The 22,363-nt window shown below is 44.5% G+C and overlaps 1 protein-coding gene across 6 annotated transcripts in view; it reads left to right on the top strand.

Annotated features, from left to right (window-relative positions):
• The window catches only part of ARHGAP26 (Rho GTPase activating protein 26), a 413,779-nt gene that overhangs the window by 91,766 nt on the left and 299,650 nt on the right, over positions 1-22,363 (top strand). For all 6 annotated transcript variants that reach the window (XM_087429620.1, XM_004420043.3, XM_014794952.2 and 3 more), the window contains exons 2-5: positions 7,867-7,962; positions 9,453-9,514; positions 14,225-14,296; positions 20,181-20,282. In XM_087429620.1, the coding sequence (XP_087285746.1) occupies positions 7,867-7,962; positions 9,453-9,514; positions 14,225-14,296; positions 20,181-20,282 (332 nt within the window). The remainder of the gene's footprint in view (positions 1-7,866; positions 7,963-9,452; positions 9,515-14,224; positions 14,297-20,180; positions 20,283-22,363) is intronic.

Below are 22,363 nucleotides of genomic sequence, written 5' to 3'. Positions count from 1 at the left end.
GGTGTGGTGCTGGGCCCTTTAGGGCTGGAGTTCTTGTAAGAGATCTGATGCTGACGTAATCACTTAATATAATGGTTATCGATTAGCAAACATTTATTAAGCACCTACTATGTGACATGCACTGTCATTAAGCTAGTCCTTCATTTCTCTATAAAAGATCAAGTGCTATCACTTAAACTCAGTGTTCTTATGAGGAAACGCTGATGCAGCACTTTGGAAATACAAATGTCTTTGTATACATCATTTCAATATAATTATGTATATTTGGTGATGATGCTACTGATCACTCGATGCGCATGAACATGGAGTTTTCAGTACGAGCAGAGTTTCTTTGAATCCCTCAAACTCTCCTTATCTCCTGGTTGACCAGTGGTCTGTGTTCCAATGTCCAGGTTGAGAGGTGCCATCTGTCATCTTGTCATCCCACAGGGAGAAAGCTCCTCGACTGTGGCTGCATGTTCTTGCAGTGAAGCAGGATGGGAGTCAGAGTACAAGTCCCAAACTAAGTTCTGGACCAGCTCCTAGTGAAAGGCTTAATTATAAATGTTTAAGTTGATCTTGTCTCTCTTTTATATAAAAATCTAGTTCCTGTTTCCTTAGGGATGACGTCCAAATTCCTTAGTCTGGTGTTCAAGTCCTTCCATGGTTTGATTCTAACCTTTCTTTCCAGTCTTACCTCCTGTCCATCAAGCTAAACTTCCTGCTGTTTCTGGGTATGTCCTCTGCTTTTGCCTCTCTTCGTTTCTTGTTCCTGCTTCTAGAATACCGTCTCGTGCCTGTCTCCCCTGCCCTGCACCTTCTCCTATTTGTGCATATCCAGGTAGTAATGAACTTTCAAGGGTCAGTTCAAATGCTACGCCCTCTTCGTTTTTTCTGGGAAGCCTCCTCCAGTGGCCCCAGCTGAACAATATCCTGCTTGCACTTCCTTGCACTAGCTGTTTTTTCCTACTCGCTGATTGCCTTAGCATGTTCTACCTTAATTTAAAAGTTTGTATACACAGATTAGGCTCTTCTAAATTGTATTCTCAAGGATATGGAATGTATATGTTGATTATGTTGATGCCAGATTCTCAAATATTTGAGCAAATTAGGCAGTCAAGTGTAGTAGTTAATAGTTTTGGACCAGGTTTGTTATACTACCACTCATTAGCTGTGTGACTGTGCCAGGTCATTTAACCTCTCTGAGTCTGTTTCCCCATCCACAAAATGGGAGTAATAATACATACTCAATAGGATGATAGTGAGGATGAAATGATTTAAAGTACTTAGTAGGTACATGTTACCTAGGAAGTACCCAGTAAATTAATGCATAATATATTTATAGTTATTTTGATATAGATTAAGGTGGGTTTGGGTCTCCTATATTATTCTTGAAGGATGTTTCCATGGAAATAGAATTAGAAACCTCATCTGGAAAAGGGTGACACACCTTTCTTCTATTTGATTTCATTTTTAAAATCAACTCTGAAAATTTCATTAGCCTTAGTGCTCTGGTTGGAAAAACAAATTCTCCAGAGTCGGTGCTGGCTATGGCCTCATTTAGGAAATATAGTTTTAGGGAAATGGCCTCAGGAAAAGCATGCAGATGTATAATCAGCATGTACATTATGTGACGTGCCATGGTTGACATGGTTGGTGGGCATATCATCTTTTGGTGAGATGAGAGGTTTTCCCAGTCTGCTTCAGCCAGATTTGAAAGAATGTGAGACACATGTTGGCAGTGACTTCATCCTTCCAGCCCTTCCCCTCCATGGCTCAGGCTTGAATGGATAAGATGAACACAGGCCCTCCGAATGTATTAGGGCAGTTCTTCTCCCATGGAGGCCAAGGTCTCTCCCTCTACTGCTGATTGAGCACCCACTGACATTTCACTTCTCAGGTGGGTGTCTTCAGCAGGACAAGATCTGTCTGCAGCACTGCATGTGAGGCTGGCCCTGCCCCTTCTCCCTGAATCTTAGCACAACTTCTCTGATACAGTCGATCGCCACCTAGTGCCCACGGGTAAGACTGTGTGTCACAGAAACTAGACAAAAACTCTGGGGAACTTTGTTCTCTTGTATGATTTGAACACGGTCTGTTTCCTTTTGCTCATATAATGCAAGGGTTCAGGCTGTAGAATGGCATTTAACCAGGGAATGTCACTTGCTTTTCATGCCGTTAAGCAATGGAACTAGGTTTAAATGCCACGTGCAGACTTGGGGAAATGTGAGTAGGGGGAGTTGCCTCCCCCAAGCAGTTTCTGTTAGGATGTCTTCTCAGCTTGCCCAGATATGGGGAAAGAGGGAAGAAGGGTCTCTGGGACTCTTCCTTCATCTATCTGAGCTCCAGGCTTGGGGATGTGCTGGGGACAAAAGGGGACACATGGCTGTGGCCGAAAGTTGTATTTGTAACTCATTTCTCCTGGTACCTTGGTATAGAGAAGGTTTTGTCTTACGTACTTGCTGGCGTCTCTCTCTTCAGCTCTGTGGTAATCTTATTCAATAGACAGCATTAGGGAAAGTGGCTTTATGTTAACAGTAAGCACAGTCCTACATATACAAGCTCCAACCCGACTTGCCTAAGTTGTAGAGTTTCTCCTAACATACCTAATCTGCCTTTTTTCCCTTGTCAAGCATAGAATCGGGCAGTTCACCTTTGATGGATGTAACAAGCTAGTGGGGTGCCCAACTTCTTCTCTCTCTTTGTTCTTTCTTTGTCATCTGTTCTCAGCCGGGCAGTGTGCTAGGTTCTGAGGATACAGTGGGTAGCATGAAGGGAAACAATCCTAACCCTTATAGAACTTACAAGTCAGGGAGATAGTAATCGAAGAATTACCTGACAAAATATAAAATTGCTTTCAAGATGAGATGTGTAGGACTCAGGAAGTGAAAATACGGTAGGGTGGGTGGTAGGGTAGGGGGGTAGGGGTTGGTTTGGTTAGAGAAGTCAGGGAAGGCTTCTTGAAGGAAGAAACTTTTGAGCTGAGGGCTACAGGTAGGAGTAGGGCACATTCCAGGAACTGGTAGAGGCCAGGGCGTCTGGAGCCCAGAGAGGGAGGTGGGGGCCAGACACTGCAGGGCCTCTCAGGCCTGGGGAGGGATTTTGGTCTTTGTTCTTAGAGCTCTGGGAAGCCATCAGAGGACTCACTGCTGGAGCTGACATGATTGGGTGGAGCATTGACTGGAGGGATAAAAGTGGATGTGGGGAGACCAGAGAGGGGCAGTTGCAGTTATCCAGGCAACTGGGGTTATTTGGTTTAGGGGTTGCTGATAGTGATGAGGAGGCGTGCGCAGAATTGAGATTCTTAGGAGGCAGGCAGGACAGACTTGGGAAGGAGATGCCCTGTCAAGGATGACGCATGGGTGTCTGACTCTGACTTGTGTGGCAGGACAAATGGTGGTGCCTTTTGCCGAACTGGGGTCAGGAAGAGGCCCTTGGTTGGCTCTTTTGGGAGAGGGTAAGAGAGGAGAGAGAATTTGGTTTTGAGCATATTGAGCTTTACCTGGGAATGGGGATTGTGGGATCAAACTGCAGTCTCGGGGGTTTGTGTCCACCTCCCAGCTCTCATCATGGGGCCTCTCATCTGGGGAATCGCAGATACCCCACTCATAAGCCAACTTGTGTTGCTGTGCCCGATCAGATCAGAACAACAGGTTTTGAGGGCCGCTTTGTCCATCCCTGTCCTAGGCACTCATTGTGCGTTATGACATGAAACCACTCATGAATAGTTCCAGGATCCTTCTAAACACAAGGTGATGAGGCTCAAAGAGTAAGTGTAATTGGCCTTCAGAGATGGGAGAGATTAGCAAGGCCCGGGTTCTTTGGTGTTTATGTGATTTAAGCAGCCAAGAGGCCAATCTTGTTTGCAAGTATTTACCTCAGCAGTTGCTCTTTATTAACTCTAATCAGTTTCTAAGTCCAGGGAGATATGACAGAGTAATAAAAATTTTTAAGGGTAGTTCTGTACAATTTTGGTAACTGTGGAGGTCAGAGAAAGGCAATAGATGCACTGAAAATAAATATAATTGTAAGGTTACCTTGAGTCCTTCATTATGTGGATGTCCATATACATGTGTGCTTGTGTGTACACTTGTATGTTAAGTTTTACCCAAGGAGAAAAAGGAAATGGCTTGACATGTGGCATTTCTGGTAAAACTTGTGTAAATTAAGTTAGATTCTAATTTTTTAAAAAATGATAAGCTTTCTGTTTTACTGTAAAAAGGTTGGTAGTTAGGTTAAATTCTATTAAACTCTGTGCAGATTAGTATCCACTGTGGCAGAGCATGGCATCTCCAGGAAGAGAAGGGCACTTTCCTCTGATCCCCCAGTGAGCAGACAGCTTTGGGAGCAGTCTCTCAAGGCCCGGACTTCTAGCTGCTTCCATATGCCTTACCTGCCTGGTCTCCTCACTCAGAAGCAGAGCCTGCTTGCTCTGTAAAGCAGACATTTGTCCTCCCCAGAGGCTGCCAGTTCTGACCTCTCTGCTCTCGCCAGCATTCTGCCTTTCTAGCAACAGATGTTTCTTCAAAGTAAATATTATTGACTGCGCTTGGCTCCTAGCTGTGTCTTGCACTGCCTGAACATGAAACAGTGGTGTTATATGAGCAGGGTGCCGTGAAGCTTGGCATGCACCCAGCACCAGCACTGGCCTCTCCTCCTTCTCCTCTTACTGGAGTGTGCATGTTAGATTCCTGTGTGTATCTGAGTGAAGGCCCCAGAAATAAATCTCTGTGCAGCTGCAGATCCAAGATGATCATCTACATAAGAGGCCACCAATCCTTTTGGTTGAAGTAGAACAAGAAGCAATGGCTCTTGGGTGTTCTCTTTTTGATGTCCTCTCCATTGCCCCAAGTAACAGAGAGGTGTTTATCTTAATCGGGGAGGCAGCCTGGTGTGCTGACGTGCCGCAGGGATCTCAGTTCAGAGGACTTGATTGAGTCCCAGACCCCCTGTGTGCTCTTAAGTCAGTCCTTTGACTTCTCTGAGCTCTCCATACAGGTAGTCATGCTTACTCCCTGGGTCCTGTGATTGGAAGATTCACATATTAGGGAAGAATTGCCTAGAACTGAAGCTTACGGTGTATAGAGTGCTTATTCTATAGTGTGTCTCACTGGATCTCCTGACAGCCTCATGGCTTAGGAAGGGCTGGTGACTTCTGTCAGATGAGATGATGGAGACTCTGATTAACCCAGGGTTAGTTATATATCTGGTAAATGGTGGAGCTGAAACTTGAACCCAGGAACTAGTGGAGGTTGGGGTGAAGGCAGGGGGCTGGGGAAGGGGCTGATCAGCCTGGTTGTAGGCTCCAGTGCAAGTGGAGAAGGGAGGTTCTCCAAAGCAAGCTTGAGATGCTGTCCCAAAGACTGGGGAGTGGATGCTGAACAAGCCAAACAACAGGTGTCCACTGCACCTTCACTGAAAGATTTCTCTCTTAAGCATGAATCATTCAAGCCCATGGTGAGTTCCTTTTCAGATTCCAATAAGTAGGATTCTCACTCTCCCCAGCTGTCCTCACTGGCCTACAGCCCAGTAATGACTCCATACCAGTACTCATTACCTAATCTTCCGTCAGGGGGACTGGCTTCTTTATCAGCTTTGGGGGGCCCAGATCGCTTGTCAGGTTTGTGCTGTGGCGGGGTGTGCTGTGTGCCACCGGACAATGAAATCAGGTTACCTCTGGTCATAAGCTAACAGACCCTGCTCCTGGTTAAATGGGTCCTCCTGTGAAAAGGCGCCACAAAAGCCCTGTTGTGCATTATTAGCCACTCCTTAATCCTCATTGGCAACTGCCCCTGGCAGCACAGCTCCTCAGGTGCGTGCTGGGAGCTGTCCCAAGCCTGGCTTACATTTCACCTGTTTTCCACGTTGTTGAGATGGTTGTCCAGCTTGAGTCTTTCTTGCCCTGTTGCTGAGGCACAGGAAGATTGTTAGGTGGATAAAGAAGCAACCCTGTTCTTACTCTTTGCTCAGACCTTTCTTTGTGAGTTCTGAAGTTTCAATCATGAGAACATTCTGACTAAAATAAGACTGAGTCCAACCATGCCCACATTCCGTGCACTACACACCTTGGGCCTCTTGGCTTTGTCTTCCGCTCTGAAAGATTATTCTTCCTTTTTTCCCTCCTGCTTGCCTGTGGCCTCCTGTGTCCTTCGTCCCCACGGTGTTCTGACTCTCCAATACATCTGTTGCTTTCTCGACTTGCCAGGGAGTGATTTCTGTTCTCAGGGATATCCTCAGGCTGCATTGGCCAGTTTTAAGAGATGCTCGATTCCTCTGCCAGCATCTTTGGACCTTTTGTCAAGGACCATTCCATTAAAGTGACTGAGCCAAGGAGAAACTGGAGACTCTTTGCTGTTGGCTCCTGTGTTCTCCTTGTCCACTCCAAGTGCCTCCCTCTTTTGGTGTAGAGCAGAGGGCCTTACACAGGCCACGGCTAACCCTGCACCCTTTTCATCTGAGTCCATGGGAGGGCCGTCCCAGAGCAGGAGCCGCTGGTATACATGTGGTAGCCTGAGCCCCAGACCCGAGAACAGCCGGTTGGCCCAGCCTGGCTATTCTACTGGCAGCCGTTGCTCAGAATGAGCACTGGGCTTGGCGAGCTGAACACCGGGAGTTGGATTTGTATACAGTGCCCCCACCACACACACATTATTCACACACTGAGCAGGGTGCAGTCTCAGGTATGTGGACAGGAGACAAACAAAACTAAAAGATGGAAAAAACGTGACCACTAACTTCAAGGGACAAATGTGGGAACTAAAAAGGAGAAGTGCTGAGGATCAAGGAGGCTTTTATTCCAGTAGGTTATGTTGACCTGTGAAGCCAGAATTCCACCCGCCCCCCCGCCCCAGTGTCTTATTAAAGCCAGGCCTTGTTGCCGTTTAGGCCTCATATTTCCCTCCTCTGGGAATTTGAACATAATGCCATTTCCCTTCAATGTATGAGGGTAATTTGAATGATTAGCCTAATCTGCAGGAAGGCTGCGCATGGAATTAAGTTAAGCACATTTGTACTGAGCAGCCATATCTGTCAGGCCATTTAAAGGTACCTTGGTGGTTTTATATCCTTAACAGAAGCTGAGGGTTCAGGAAGGATCATTGGCTTTTATTGCTGTCTTAAATGAAAGCTTATTTTTTAACTTTGACAAGGGCCTCCGAGAGCTTCCTTTATAGATACCATGTGTGGGGTGTGTTTTTACCCCAACCCAAGATATTGCCAGGGCTTTGTTCTGATGGCAGTGCTGGAATGTGGTGACCCTGGGAAGTGGCTCAGGTGGAAATTTGTCAGGCTGGCCAGCCACTCTGCTCATGAGGGGAGCTAGGAGGGTTCTGAGAACTCAGGCCTTATGTCTACTTGAGCCGAAAGAGGAAGTTCAGATGCTCCTGTGCCAGGGCAGTTCCAAGACCTTTCTTCCAGCTCCCTACCAATGCTAGTTTGTAGGGTGAGTTGGACTAGGGGATGGTATTGTTGAGTCGGACATGGGGGCAGCTTCACTGACCACATGGAGGGTTGGTGGCGGAGCTGAGCACCAGGGCTGTAGATGCTGATGTCAGCTCTGACCCACCCTTCCTCCCCAACCTCCTTGGGCAAGTGAATTCCCACATGTGTCAAATGGAGATGACAGGACTCACTGTGTGGCTTGAGGAATTAGAGATAGGACCAGAATTGTTAAAGCAAATGTAACAAAAATATTAACTTCTAAAGCAAATCAATATTTCACGTTATGAACAGGTATTCGCTATTTTGAATTTGCATTCTTTTGTGCTTTGAAATGGACTCAGGAACAAATCTGTTAGCTGCTATATTAGTGGAAGAACTAAAAAGTGCGGTAAATATAAAAGTCAGTTTATCTCAGTAATTCATGTTTTTTACTCTTTTTCTTGCTAGATTTGTCTTCAGCAAAGCGGAAATTTGCAGATTCCTTAAATGAATTTAAATTTCAGTGCATAGGAGATGCAGAAACAGATGATGAAATGTGTATAGGTAAGTCATAACCATGAGTAAGATAAAGTTCACTGTTTATCACAACTTTCAGTGTCCTCCCTGACCCTTTTTCCTGGGATAGGAAGTATCTAAGTGTCACAAATAAAGAAATCCTTAGTAACAGTGGAGGGGGTAGAGTTAAGTCAGGCTCAGGGGCCCGGGGCTGTTCTGCGCTGCTTCTCAGAGTTCTGGAATTGCCTCTCTCGCCCTCTGGCCTGCAGGAGAAAGTGTGAAGATTTGCGGTAGGACTCTTTTCTCCATTTTCCTTTAGCATTCTTCTTGGCTGGTTTTGTGACGTTCTTCCCCCCAACCACAGTACTAAGAACTTAGAACAACAGCAGAATGCACGTAGACGAGGGAAGAATTAGATCAGAGGTTGCAAAATAATAGCTCCTGGGCTGAGATCAGAATGCAATCATGTTTTCTTTGGCACTCATTTTTTTAATTGAATTACCATATAAATTGAATTTATGTAAAGTTCCGGTTTTCCAGCTTCTTTGAAAATTGGAGAATCTTATCAGCTGGCCCCACATTCTGATGTGGCTACAGTTGGCTGGTGCTATGTAGCTGCCACTGCCTTCAGGTGGGGAGAACAGTAGAATGCATGTAGTCTGGCAAAGTCAAGATGCCTTTCTTTGCCAGGGCCTACTCATTGTACCTTATTGTTCTTACTTTAGGCATCTTGGTTGACTCCTTAAGTGAACAAGAATTGAGAAAGTTATATTGAATTAATTAAGTCATAAAATGCTTATGGGGCCCCTGTTGCCATGTGGAGCGCCAGGATCTGGGATGAGCAAAGGCAGGAGGGAGCTCCTCTCCCCACCTGAATGGTACATTGTTGTAACTCCTGAGTATATGGATGCTTTTCCCAACATTACACAAATGTCTTGAATATCCTCAGGGCTCTTGCACTTAATGCCTATTGCCTTTTGGAATAATTCTTTTGAAGGAGACTATCCACGCCTGACCACCATGCTGCAAACTGCATTGTATTAGTAAGTGGCTTGAGGACTCAAAGAGGAAGAACCCAAGGAGAAGCCAGAGACGTGACTTCTGATGCCAGCAGCACTGTTTTTAAAGTTCTGGTGCCAAAGAAAAGGTTGGGTTCTGACGCAGCCCCACAACAAAGGTTGAGGAGGTCAAATTGTGGGCAGGAAATCCTTTAACTCCTAAGCGGAAGTCTTCCCCTTCCAGCCCGGGGCCTGGGAGCCGGCCAGCATCTCATCAGTCCTGGGTACTCTTGGGGACAGGCAGGTCTTTTCCTTGAAGGAAATCCTTCCCTGGCTAGAGTGCCAGGTGGAATTAACCTGCATTTCTGGGTCATCTTTAATGGTTAATGATTAAAAGATACGAGGAGCCTTGGGAAGCAATTGACTTTAGGTTTCTGCGTGTGCCAAGGGATTTCAATCCATAACATAATAGCTGTGTCTGGAAGGGCTTCCAAAGGCCCATTACTTGACTTTCATTCGTGGCCCCTTTCTCTTTTCCAGCAAAGTCTTTGCAGGAGTTTGCCACTGTCCTCAGGAATCTTGAAGATGAACGGATACGGATGGTGAGTATGGCTGGGCTGCTCTTGATCCCAGTGTGGTCACATCGAGGGAGCACGGGATCTGTGGTCAGAAGAACTGGGTTCGAGTCCAGGCTCTGCCACTTGAGTGCTTTGAGCTCTGAGCAAGCCTTTTCTTCTCATCTTTGCATGGTTTGAAGCCTTTTGTAAATATTAAAGGATTACCCTAGATAACTTTAGAACCACGTCATTGTCCTAAAGATTCACTGTAAGGTGTATACATAAGATATGTGACTTAACAGTGGATCTTTTGAATTATTTAACTTTTTGGGGCCTCAGATTCCCTGCTGGCAGAATGGGAATGAACATGTCCCACTCTGCTCCCCACTCTCCTCACTTTATTAAACCCATCCAAGAGCTCTTGGAGGGCAGGGGTCACTCCTTTACTTTTAGTTCTGAAGCACCTAACACAGAGCCTGCCACGTAGTAGGCACCCAGTAAATGGTACTTCATAAATGATGGTGACTAGAAGAAGTTCTTCAGCAAGGCACTGTGCAAATGGAAGAATCAATGCTGATCTGATCGCCAGGTTCTTAAGAGATATCTTTGGTACTAGCATTTATTCTGATGTGGTTCAGCATGAACAGATGAGGGATTCCACATCCACAGGCAGTTCTTTTGCATTCTGCCCCATATCAGGAAGATGTCAGGAATGAAGCTTGATTTGCAACCCCCTGCTGGCTGCATGCTGATTTGTCCCCAGGAGGGCTTGTCACTAGGCAGCAGTGCCCCAAAGGAATAGGGAAGAGTCCATCAATGAGCACTTTTCTTCTCTTCCAGTACTAACAACTGACGATTTCAGTACTAAGTCTACTGGCTGAATCTCCTCGGGCTGCCATAACAAAATACCATAGCCTGGGTAGCTTGAGCAACAGACATTTATTTTTCACAATTCTGGAGACTGGACAGTCTAAGGTTAAGGTGCTGGCTGATTTGGTTCCTGGTGAGAGCCCTCTTCCTGGCTTGTAGATGGCCGCCTTCTTGCTGTGTCCTCACGTGGCAGAGAAAGGGATTGGGGGAGCTCTTATGTCACTTCTTGAAAGGGCACTAATCCCATCATGAGGACTCCACTCACGTGCACTAATTACCTTCCAAAGGCCCCATCTCCAAATACTATTGCATTGGAGGTGTTAAAAGATAAACTGAGGCATATTAAACTTTTTTTTTTTTTTTTTTTGGTGAGGAAAGTGGTCCCTGAGCTAACATCTGTTGCCGGTCTTCCTCTTTTGTATATGGGATGCCGCCACAGCGTGGCTTGATGAGTGGTGTGTAGGTCCGTGCCCAGGATCCAAACCTGCGAACCCCAGGCTGCTGAAGCAGAGTGCATGAGCTTAACTACTACACCACTGGGCTGGCCCCATATTAAACTTTTGAGAGTTTATTTGAGGAAAAATTGATTAGAATCAGGCAGTGCCAAACCAGAAGTGGTTAGGAAGGCTCCACCTACAGGAGCTAGAGGAAAGACTTTTGTAGAGAAGATGTGGAAGCAAAGCTAGGAAACTATTTCGCGAAACCTTAAGCGGTTGCTTTGTTTGAGAAAGCCTGGCTGTTTGTGATTGGTTGTCCTTAGATTTTGATCTCTCAACCTTGAGGCATTTACAGGCTTAGGTTTTGGTTTGCTTATGTAGGCTGCTAAGGCATTAGAGCCACCTCAGTCTAATGGCCTCCTCATTTAATTAATTTAACAGAGTTTAGGGCTTCAATGTATGAATTGGGAGAGGGGAGGGCACAAGGACACAATTTAGTCCATAGCATCCACCAAGACATTATGTAGCCACACATTTTCTATTTTAACACTCCTGATGACTCTGTGAGGTGGTACCTGTATTATCCCCATTGTCCAGATGAAGATATTGAGGTTTACAGATGTTAACATGCCCAAGATGACACAGTTAGTAAGTGGCACAGTCTGGATTCAAACACAAATGTATGTTATACCAAAGAATATGGGAATTTCTTTAAAACTCCAAACAGAGCAGAAGCCTCTCAGCTTCTTGCCCTGCAGAGAGAGACACTATTTCCCTTGATTGCTCACTGCTGGGTGCTTGAACCAGAATCCAGAGAGTGGTGGCGGCAGCAGCAGGGTTGGTGTGGGTGGAGGCTGGGGAAAGCTTGTGTGTTTGTGCACGTGCTCGTGCCTGAGAAAGGGAAGTGATTCTTTTGAGTCTAATTCTTGGTCGAGTCAGTATTTGGGGGTGGGGGTGTGGTGAGCACATCACGATGAATACCCTGCAGATTGCTATGGCCTGTGGTCAGGGAACAATGACTGGATTATACTTTTCAGCTTGCTTCTGCAATTTTATTAATGTCAATAATTCGAGTTTCTACTGTCTGCATCTGAATATCTGGCCATTGCAAGCCCCTTCCCTACCTCCTCACCCTGTGACAGCTTCATCATCAACTCAGCTTAGTTTAGCAGAGCTGCACCTCTTTGGAAGCCTTCTCTGACTCCCTGGGATATTTGGCTGTCCTCTGTATTTTCTTAATATCCAGTTCAGGCCTCTGGTTCCGCATTTACCACATTGTATCCTGATAATCACTGGTAAATATGAGTTCTTGGAGGCAAGAGAATGGGCTACTGTGTCCCCAGTATCAGCACTGTGCTTGGAACTGAGTAGAAATTACACATTTCTAGAATCTTAGACCCAGATGGACCTTACTGTCTGCAGCCACTCATTTGACAGATGAGAAAACTGAGGCCTGCTGAAGGCTGATAGCAAGCAGAGTAGGACAGGGACAGGGACTTGGGTGTCCTGATTTCCAGGTGAGCAGTTAGTGCTTCTGGGTATTTAGCATCTACGTAGGGTTGAATTCTCAACCATAGATCCCCGTTGGAACAACCTGGGGAGTTTAAATACTGCTGCCTTGGGACTAAGCACAGAGATTCTGTTTTAATTGGTCTGGAGTGTGGCCTGGACATTGGGATTTTTAAAAGCTCCCCGGGTGATCTTAACATGCGGCTAAGGTTGAGAACCTGTGACTTAGGGACTCAGCACACACTTGTGAGCTACATAAACTTACAGTTGATTTGTGGAAAAGGCTTAAACAAGTGAGCCAATCAAATAACAATAAAAATCAAATAATAAAAATCAAACAAGTTGGGCCGGCTCCGTGGCTTGACAGTTAAGTGCCCGCGCTCTGCTGCTGGCGGCCCGGGTTCGGATCCCGGGCACGCATCAATGCACCGCTTCTCCGGCCATGCTGAGGCCGCGTCCCGCATACAGCAACTAGAGGGATGTGCAACTATGACATACAACTATCTATTGGGGCTTTGGGGGAAGAAAATAAATAAATAAAAAATCTTTAAAAAAAAAATCAAACAAGTTAAACAACATTGCAACACTCTAGTGTTAAAATGCTCTCTTCTAAAATAAGTGCTCTCAAAATTGAGAAAATGGCAATAAATTTGGAGACCTGTCACCTTCTCTCCCTACATTGTTCAGTTATTTCTTTGCTGTGTCCGTCTGTGGCTTCTGGCATTTACTCTGTTGGTTTCATTGCGATGGATGTGCACGTGATTTAGAAAAATAATGCTTTGTTGCAACAAGATTCCTGAAATAATTAGTTGAGTGACAAGTGAGCAGTGAATGACTTAAAAGGAAAGATTGTAAGATATTGGACTGCCTTAGAAAAGACCCATAGAATCTTAGATCTGGAACAATCCAGCCCACTCATTTTGCAGATGAGGAAATTAGAACCCAGAGAGGTTAAATGTTTTGCCCATGGTCACACAGTTGGCAGCCAATCAAGAAGTAATTCATTCATTCATTTAGTCATTCAAAAGTATTTGAGTGCTCCTTTGTTTCGCACTTTTCTGTGTTTTGGAGACTGTGGTGGACAAGTGAGCATTTACAAGATAGTAGGGCGTGTATGTGTAGTGGTGAACCAGAAAACTTCAGCTGGAGTTTCTTCTTTCTTCCGAAGAAAATACTTGGTGGGATGGTGGGAAGTTTCTTTGGATTATGTTAGTAGTTGGGGAAGACCTCCTTAAAGAGGTGACCTTTAAGCTAAAATCTGAATTACAATAAGTAATGAGTGATCCATGGAGGATTTGGGGACAGAGCATCTAAGGGAACAGCCAAATGCAGAGGCCCAGGAGTGAGACAGATTTGGTGCATTTGAGGTGCATTGGGGTGACGGTGTGGTTGGAGTGCAGACCTGATGGGGTGAGCATTGCGAGATGAAGCTGAGAGGCAGCCAGCGGTCGGATGTCCTGATCCCAGTCCAGTACTGGTAGAGCTTCATAAAGTCAGGCTTGGAAGGTTTTCATGCCACCAGATGTCCGAAGGTGTTTTGTTTTTGTTTTTAAGCTAGACTTAGTGTTGATCTACTTTAAATATGTCTACTTAAATATACACTTACAGGAAGATGTCACCTGAAGCTTCAAATTAGACCCAACTCTGTTACCAGTTTCTCTCTGCCTTCAGATGGTTGCTTACATTTTTAGAGATCCTCATTTTTATTTTTAAAGTATCAATCTTAATTATACATAGGAAGAATATCATGTTTTGAACTGATGACTGGATTTTGATTTGACTTGCTCTTAGTTCAAGTATTGTGAACAGTTGCCACATGCACAGTATAGCTTACTCAAATTTTATACTGAGACACAGGGAGGCATTTTGTGCTAGAACTGCTGTAATTCTTTACTGATACTGCTTTTGTGTCTCCCCCACGCCCGTTTTTCCTCACCAGATTGAGAATGCCAGTGAGGTGCTCATCACTCCCTTGGAGAAGTTTCGAAAGGAGCAGATTGGGGCTGCCAAGGTGAGAGTTGTGCAAACCTTGATCTTGGATTTTAGGGTAGGAAGTCTGGAATACCCGACACCTTCTTCAGAAAAATCTAAGCCCACCTTTCTTCAGAAGATCTTGGGCGGATGAGCCTAGAGCTCAGCTTCTCTCTTCTTCACAAGTGTCTGAAGTAAGGCTGAGTGGTCAGTCCCAGAGCAGTCATTCTAGTATTTTGTTATCTAATTGTTTTCTGCTAGTTCATGAATCATCCAAAGGTAGAAACCATGCCTCCTGTGTGTTAGTAGATACCTGTGTGCTTGGACAACGTAGGATTGTATTTGTTGTGGAGGTCCCAGGCTCAGAGCCTAGAACAGGGGTTGCAAATTGGGCCCTATGAGCATGGGGACCCTGTTCTTACCCCATTTTTGCTATGTGTGAAAATGAGCCCCCTTTTGCCAGAGCTTTAAAATTTTCAAGAGAAACTGTAAAGTCAGAGTTTTATATGAAATTTCCTGGTTTTTTAAAAATGGTGGTGAACAACTTAAAAATATGTATTACACATTGTATGGGTCAAAAAGTGGGACTGCTTCAACCCAGAGGTGACCATTTGTTATCACTTGTCTGGAGGGACTGCAGCTGAAACTTGGCTGATTCTAGTGTGTTACTCAAAGACCGAAAGAAAAGGGAATGGTGTTCTTTTTTAAAAGGTGGATTCTCCTGGCGGGGGGTGGGGAGGGGGTGGGGGAGTGGGGATGGAGTGGGGGGGGTAGGGATGGGGTAGGGGTGGGGTGGGGGTGGAGTGGGGTTCCCCTACCCTGTGATAAATCACTAGGAAACCCTAGCCAGTTTGACCTTCAGTAGAGTGTTAGAAGCTACCTGCAGGGAAGATGTTTTCATTGGAATCTTAATGAAAACAAAAGGATTTTCAAGATTTTCTTCCTGTTTTTCTGGAACTGTGAGTCGTTCAGCTGCAGTCCCTTGTGCCACCTGCAGGGAGTTTTAGGCAACATCGCTCTCTTGTTTAAATGATGTGGATTTGACTCAGTTGTGAAATGGCCTTGAGAGGTGCCTGTAGGTGGGAAAAAATAGCCGAATGTAACAAAGTGGGACCCCCCCCCACACACACAACGAAGTGCATCTGCTTTCTGAAAACAAATATGATTAAGGCCTGAAAGAGATGATGTTCGTTCAGTCAGGGTTATTCAGAGGGATGGTTGGCCGTAGTTTGAAGGAGGGATCACGGCAAAGATTTTTCTTCCGGTTCTACAGCACTTTTCCACCAATTTTACAGTTTACATTTGTGAAGAAATTGGAGCTCATTGGTTTTGTATCAGAAATTAACGAACATTTAACTTAAAGGAAGTCTTGTTCCACTCAGATTTTGTCCAAGACTTTGCACAAACCCAGTGATGGGTGAGAAAATGCCATGAGCCCCCCCCCGCCCCCCACGACCCGAGTTCCCATCAGTGCGGGCCCAACCAGCAACTTCTCTTCAGTGGCTGTGGAGCCGGTGCCTCCCACTCATGAAAACACGTGGCAGTGGCTATGGAGGCTCTGAAGAGCTCTGAGGCAGAGGCAGAGCGGGCCTGTTTACTGAGTCATCTTTCCAGTAGTCGCTTTTCCCTGTGAGCACAGATGCCTCTTGTCTCAGCACTGATTTGGGGGTTACCACAGTTACCCTGAAGGAGGAGCAGAAGTCTGAGTGGGCTCCCTTTGGTTAATACCAGTGATTGGAATGGCAGGAGCAGGTACTTTTCCCAGTGGGGAGAGGGGGCTATAGATGGTAAGAAATAGAAGAATAAAAAAATTTAAATAAGATAGTCGCTCACCAAAACGTGTTTCCTCTCACACATGCTCTCTTCTCTCATTCCTGTTGAGGAACGATGGGGAATGGTTTCTCATGCCTCCCCTTTTGTCATTTTTTTCTTTCAGTATACCTGTTCTTCTCCACCCACCCCCCATACATTTGTATTGTAGTATTATGTACGTTTAAGAGAACACAAAGAAACAACAAACCCTCTACTAGGCAATTTAGGGAACAAACTCAAGAATACCTAAGAGCCAACAAGTGCTCTTTACGAGGGCCAAGTGGAAATTTCTGAACTCTGCCTGTGTGATGCTAAAATTACCCTTCCTCCTCTTCCACCCTCTGGTGCTGCTTTGGTTGCTATAACAACCTGTTGCTACTTGCAGGAAGCAGAAGTTAGAGTGTTGGGTGTGAAGCCTTCCAGCGGGGAGGACTCCTGGGCATTCTTGTGCTATTGTGGCAGCTCAGGAGGAGGGCACGACCCTGGAGCTTGGGATAACCATGGTCCTACATTTAGATTTCTGAGTTTGGGGGAGTTCATTTTTCCTGCAGCTGAAGCTGGGATCTGCAGTGAAAGTAGAATAGACATTAGAGAGCAATGGTTGAGAGTGGGCCCTAGAGCTAGACTGCTTGAGACCAAATCCCACTTCTGCCACTTGTGTCTAAACTTGCAGAGTTATCAAATCTCTCCGTGCATGTTTCCTGGGCTATAGAATGGGGATAATGATAGTACTTACCTTGTAGAGTTATTATGAGGAAGAAATGAGTGAACTCATATAAGGTGCTTAGAACAGTGTCTGTTGTATAGTCAATTGCTGTTAGCTGTTATATTCAATAAACACAGTTCATTCATTTAAAAAAAAACATCAGAGCCTGCTCTGTGCCTGGCTCTGCACTGCACACTGATGTGTGCTGGAGAACAAGTGCAGATGGTTGCTGTGCTGGTGGTGTGGCTGGGGAGAAAGACATTAGACAAAAAGATAGAAACATGTAATCTCAAATTGTGGTAGGTGCTGTGATGGGTTACCGACTTGGGACATGGAAAGCAAGTGGCGTTTTTAATAAGGAGGTAGATATAGATGATGGACCTCATTATCACCATTACCATGATCTCAACCACCATCATCGTCATCACTGAATTTTATTGAGCAATTTCATGTGCCAGGCACTTTGCTAAGCACTGTGTATGGTTTATCTCATTTAGTCCTAACAATCCGACCAGGAGGTGGGTGTTAGCCTTATCTTGTTAGACAATCTCTGAGCTGAAAGAGGAAACCTCAGCATTATCACATCCAGTCATCCTCAGTTTATAGATGAGGGAGCCAAGTCCTGGAGAGGGGCAGTGCTTTTTTTAGAGTTGGTCCATATAGAATTAGGAATAATTTTTAGAATCTTAATTCTGTCCTTTACCATTTAGCCACCCACAGTGGACTCCCCGGAAGGTGAACACCATTTTACACTGGAGTAACTGAGTAATACCAGCCTCCCATCTAAGAACATTATCCAAATCTTAGTAGAGTTATTCCCGCAGAGGTCTTATTGCTGAAAACCGCTTCCTTTTCCCTTTAGCTTTGGCTCTCTTCTTGAACACGGAATGTGGAAGCTTGAGTTGCCAGAAAGTCACAAAATGCCAGTGACTCATGTTCCCTGGCCTTTTCTCATTTCTGGCCAGCTGGAAGATCCCGGAACAGGGTTCTCCTTTTTGGGGTTGCTGACAAGGCTGGGAGAGTGGATGTGCCAGCATCAGTTGGAGTTGGAACCCCAGCTCAAAGTCGCCGATTTGTGTGAAGGAAAAGAGGTGCTTGAGTCAAGAGTCTGGCCTGTACCTCTCCTCATATTTGAAGGAGTAATGTCTCCTCAGGCTTTTTCTTCACGTGTTTCTGCATGTTTAATTGTTCTTGTATGTAAAGACAGTGGGCCCTCCGTATCTGTGGGTTCTGCATCCAAGGATTCCACCAATCATGGGTGCAAAGGCCTACCATGGTTGCATCTGTATTGAACATGAACTGACTTTTTCTTGTCGTAATTCCCTGAACAATGCAGTATAACAACTATTTACATAGCATTTAGATTGTTAGGTGTTATAAGTAATCTAGAGAGGATTTAAAGTACATGGGAGGATGTGCGTAGGTTATATGCAAATAGTATGCCATTTTATTTAAGGGACTTGAGCATAGGCAGATTTTGGTATCCACGGGGATCCTAGAACCAATCCCCCGTGGATACCGAGGGACAAGTGTAGTCTTTCAAGCAAAATTCAGATTTGTAGAAATGGATACGTTAGCTAAAATGAGTACGTGATGATTCTACCCACTTTGTGAGGCTTAGAATCTTGCTGTTAACCAGATAAGTGATGTTCTGACGTGGTGGGAGCCTGTCAGAGCTTCAGGCGAGGGCTCCTTGGTGATTCCTGTGCTGTTTAGGCTCAGTGTTCTGCTCAGATCATTTGCACTTAACTGCTCTCCTGCTCTAGAAGGCTCCACTCTGCCCCTCCCGTGATGAGCAGGTCTTAGCTCACACCTCCCCCCGCCGGTGCCGCCTTTCCTGAGCCACCCTGCCTGCAGAATGTCTGTGACTGCACCTGTTTATTTCCTTCGTAGTGCTGGCAGCAGTCTGTAATTATGCTGTTTATTTATTTGCTGGTTAATTGTGTTTCTCCCTCTACTGGAACATCCCCACCATGAGTATAGGGACAACTTCTGCCTCATATTTCCAGTGCCTAAAGGAGCCTAACACAGACGGTTGCTCATTATACCCTTGTTAAATGAATAGAGATGTCTCTGAGCTTCCTTATCGGCTCCAAAATTTTTTCTCCTCTTATAGGACTTGGAGTTGTAGAAAAATATTCCCTGTAGGCTCCACATGAGTCAAAAGCAGGACTGATGCACTCAGTTAGTAAATTGGATCCTGTTTACCAGGCTGTTGTCGACCTTCTTCCAGCCCCCTTGCCTGCTGTCCCCATTGGAATGTGGAAAGAAGAGAGACTGCCTGTGACAGTGTGTCTCAGGTGTGGATGAGAACAAGGGCTTTGGAGGCAGCTTGTCCTGGGCTCAAATCCCAGCTCTGTCACTCTCTTTTTACAAGTTAACCTCCCTGGATCTAAGTTTTCTTATCTATAAAATGGGGAATAAAAACAGAACCTCAATGACTCAGTGACTTGGTGGGGGAGCAGGGATTGTTATGTGTATTATGATATTTGTATTATTTTTCATTTTGAAAGCAATAATAAATGATAAAAATTTCCCAAATGGAGGAAGAAAAGCACCCATTATCTCATTTCCTTAACTCAAATATTTTCATTGAAGAATTTTCCCACCTAATCTTTGTCCAAAGGTAGACACACTCTACATAGGATGTACCAAGTTTGTATTATGCTATTATTACTTTTCATTATATCACGAGCATTTTTCCATATGACTACCTAGCCTTCCTAGTTATATTTATTGGATGTCCAATACTTTAACCCAAACCCTATCCTTGATAGTGATGTTGCTGCTGCTGCTTTTTTCCAGCTATTATAAATGATGCTGCAGTGAACACATTTGTGAAGATAATGTCTTATTTGTTTTGAATTATTCCTCAGTTTAAAGACCTATATGTGATATTATTGCATCAAGCAATGTTTAGGTCTATTTATTAAGACATACTTCTTGAACACTATTAAAGCTGGGTCTCCCTTAGTCTAGACTTGTCCCGTTTAAGCTCTAAGTAGATCTTCCTGCTTTGGGATTAGCTTCATAGGTAACTTTCCTTGTTCGTTTGGCTTTGAACATCCTTGTGAGTTAGAAACAAGAAATTTCTGTTTTACAATTGAAGTTCTTAGAAGGTAGATTCTTGGCTTTGCCATTATTAAATACTAGTATTTACCTCATTTCTAGCATTGTAGTGGTGCCTCTGTGATAGACACTCAAAAGCATTGGACTGTTGATGGGTGGTTGCTTGATTTAATGGGCGTTATTGGAAGAGTAGGAGGTGGGTTGTCTGCTGCTGTTCTGTGATCTGAGGGAATGATGAAGCTATAAAGATGAGCAGAAAGATCTTGACCCAGGTTGCTTTTGTTTCTGTAACATTTTACTCTTTTTCTCCTCTCCTTTCCTTTTTTTTTTTTGCCAGGAAGCCAAAAAGAAGTATGACAAGGAGACAGAGAAGTATTGTGGCATCTTAGAAAAACACTTGAATTTGTCTTCCAAAAAGAAAGAATCTCAGCTTCAGGAGGTAAGAAGCTTTACTAGTATCCTGAAAACAGTGTTTAATTTTTATATGGTGCTGGGATATGTGCTGGTTGCTCCTTGCCAGAAAATCCTATGTTGGAAGAGACCTCGAGAACCAGGAGCTTGATCCTGATCCTTCATCTGATATCTGATGCCTAGATTGCCTTTATATCTTCCCACTCACAGCACACCCTTTGTAGCTGTCCACTTGTCCGTGGCAGAGGAACATACTGCTAGTCAAGATCACGCACCTCCTTGTTGGGCAGCCCTAATTACCAGAATGTGCTTCTTCCTTTCAGACTGAGGTCTGATTTCCTGTTTCTCTCACCCTTGACCTTGATTCTGTACTCTGTTACCTTACCTTTTGACTTCCTGCCTTATATCAGTGATTTGAAATGTTGGTGTGTGAAACACTGTGGTCATCCTTTCTTAATGTTAATTTTTTTTTTATTTCAACCAGTATGGAAACACTGTGGCCATCCTTTCCTAATGTTAATTTTTTTTTTTAATTTCAACCAGTACTTGACATTAGTTTTTTTTTTTAAGCAATATTTTATTGTCACTCATATGGTTTGTGTTTTGATAACCTTGTTTCAAAAAGTTAAATTCTCTGACCTGCCCCTGGTCTTTTTGGCTTTGCATGGGATCTTTTTAAGAGTAGTTCATTTGGAAAGAAAAGTCAGCTTTGCAGCCGTGGAGCTGTGACCATTTTTATTTAGTTCATAGATATTTGCATGGTTGAGGGAGTTTGTTTCTGGGAGACAGGGCGGTTTCCTAGTGGAACTCTTAATTTGGTTGCACGACTGTCATCTTATTTAACTCTTAACAAGTTGCTTGACCTATCTTAGGTATGTGCTAAAGAGAGGCTATGGCTTCTAAGCTAGCCTTCATTCTTAAATTTCCTGTCTTTTTCAGCAAATACCATGCCAGTACTTCTGTCAGGTGAAAGTTCATATGCAAATGGCAGGGTCAGAGGATGAAAGGTGAATATAACTCAGGAGACAGTGGAGTCCATCCCCTTCCAACCAGGAATGGTTACACATCCTCAGTTAGGAATGTGTTATTCTCGGAACTCTTTACTTTGAAATGAGTGTTTAAACCAATTGTTCGAGTGATCAGTGAGGACTTAACAATAACTACAGCGTCAACAAGTGTTTATAACCGGCTTTGCAGATCAGCTCTTGGCCAACCAACCAACAGCAATTGAGTATTTGGTGTGAGCTGTTGAAAGTAGAATACACTAACCTTTCCTTGAAGATCTTTTGCCTGAGGAGGGAAAAAGAAGCCAACGCATGAGGAGGTGATTCTTGAAGTAGCATAGTTACTCAGGTGAATCTTGTCAAATGCAATTGAGAAGGTTAAGGAAATGCTTCTTTTCATTGGATGGTATATAAAAGGCTATTCCCAACCCTACATGGGGCTGTGGGCACCTGGAGATACCCAAGGATGTGAGGATTGTCCATGATAAATATGTAGTTCCATTTAGGATCTGTCCTGATGCCTTCACTTTTTAGTTATCATTCTAGCATCATTTGGCGTTTAGGGTTTGGAAACTATAAGGAAAGTCTTTTTGGATGCAGCTCAATGACCAGATCTGACCAGCTCTACAGTTTCTAAGCAGCTGGATGACCATGCACTATTAGTACAAGTATTCACAGGTGAGCAAGTGTAGGATTGTTGTGGCATCTATTGATATTGGGAGGCCCACAGTACAGTTATCCTGTAGGCATGGCATTCCCCAGAGTGAGGGCGCTTTTCCTCACAGTCTGTTCCCTCCATGCCTGGATATTGCTGACTTGGTCTGGGATGAGTCCAATATTTTCTTTTAGGGCCATGCCAATACCATCTCCCCCTGAGATAACACACTGTAGGGACCAGAACACTGGGCTGGCAAAGAGATACCTTATTTCAAGGCCTGCTCTGCCATATATTTGCTGTGTGACCTGGGACACGTACTTAGTCTCTCTGAGCTTTAGTTCCTTTGTTCATAAAATACTCTTAAAATACCTTCCTGCCTGCTTCATGTATGAGAAGGCAAATGATAGCTGCTTTGCAAATAAAAAGTATTATCCCTATGACTGGCCT

This window comes from Ceratotherium simum, chromosome 4 (assembly GCF_057802395.1).
Source record: "Ceratotherium simum simum isolate JZ-2026a chromosome 4, ASM5780239v1, whole genome shotgun sequence".
NCBI classification, from domain to species: Eukaryota; Metazoa; Chordata; class Mammalia; order Perissodactyla; family Rhinocerotidae; genus Ceratotherium; species Ceratotherium simum.
This window is presented reverse-complemented; position numbering and strand designations above follow the sequence as displayed.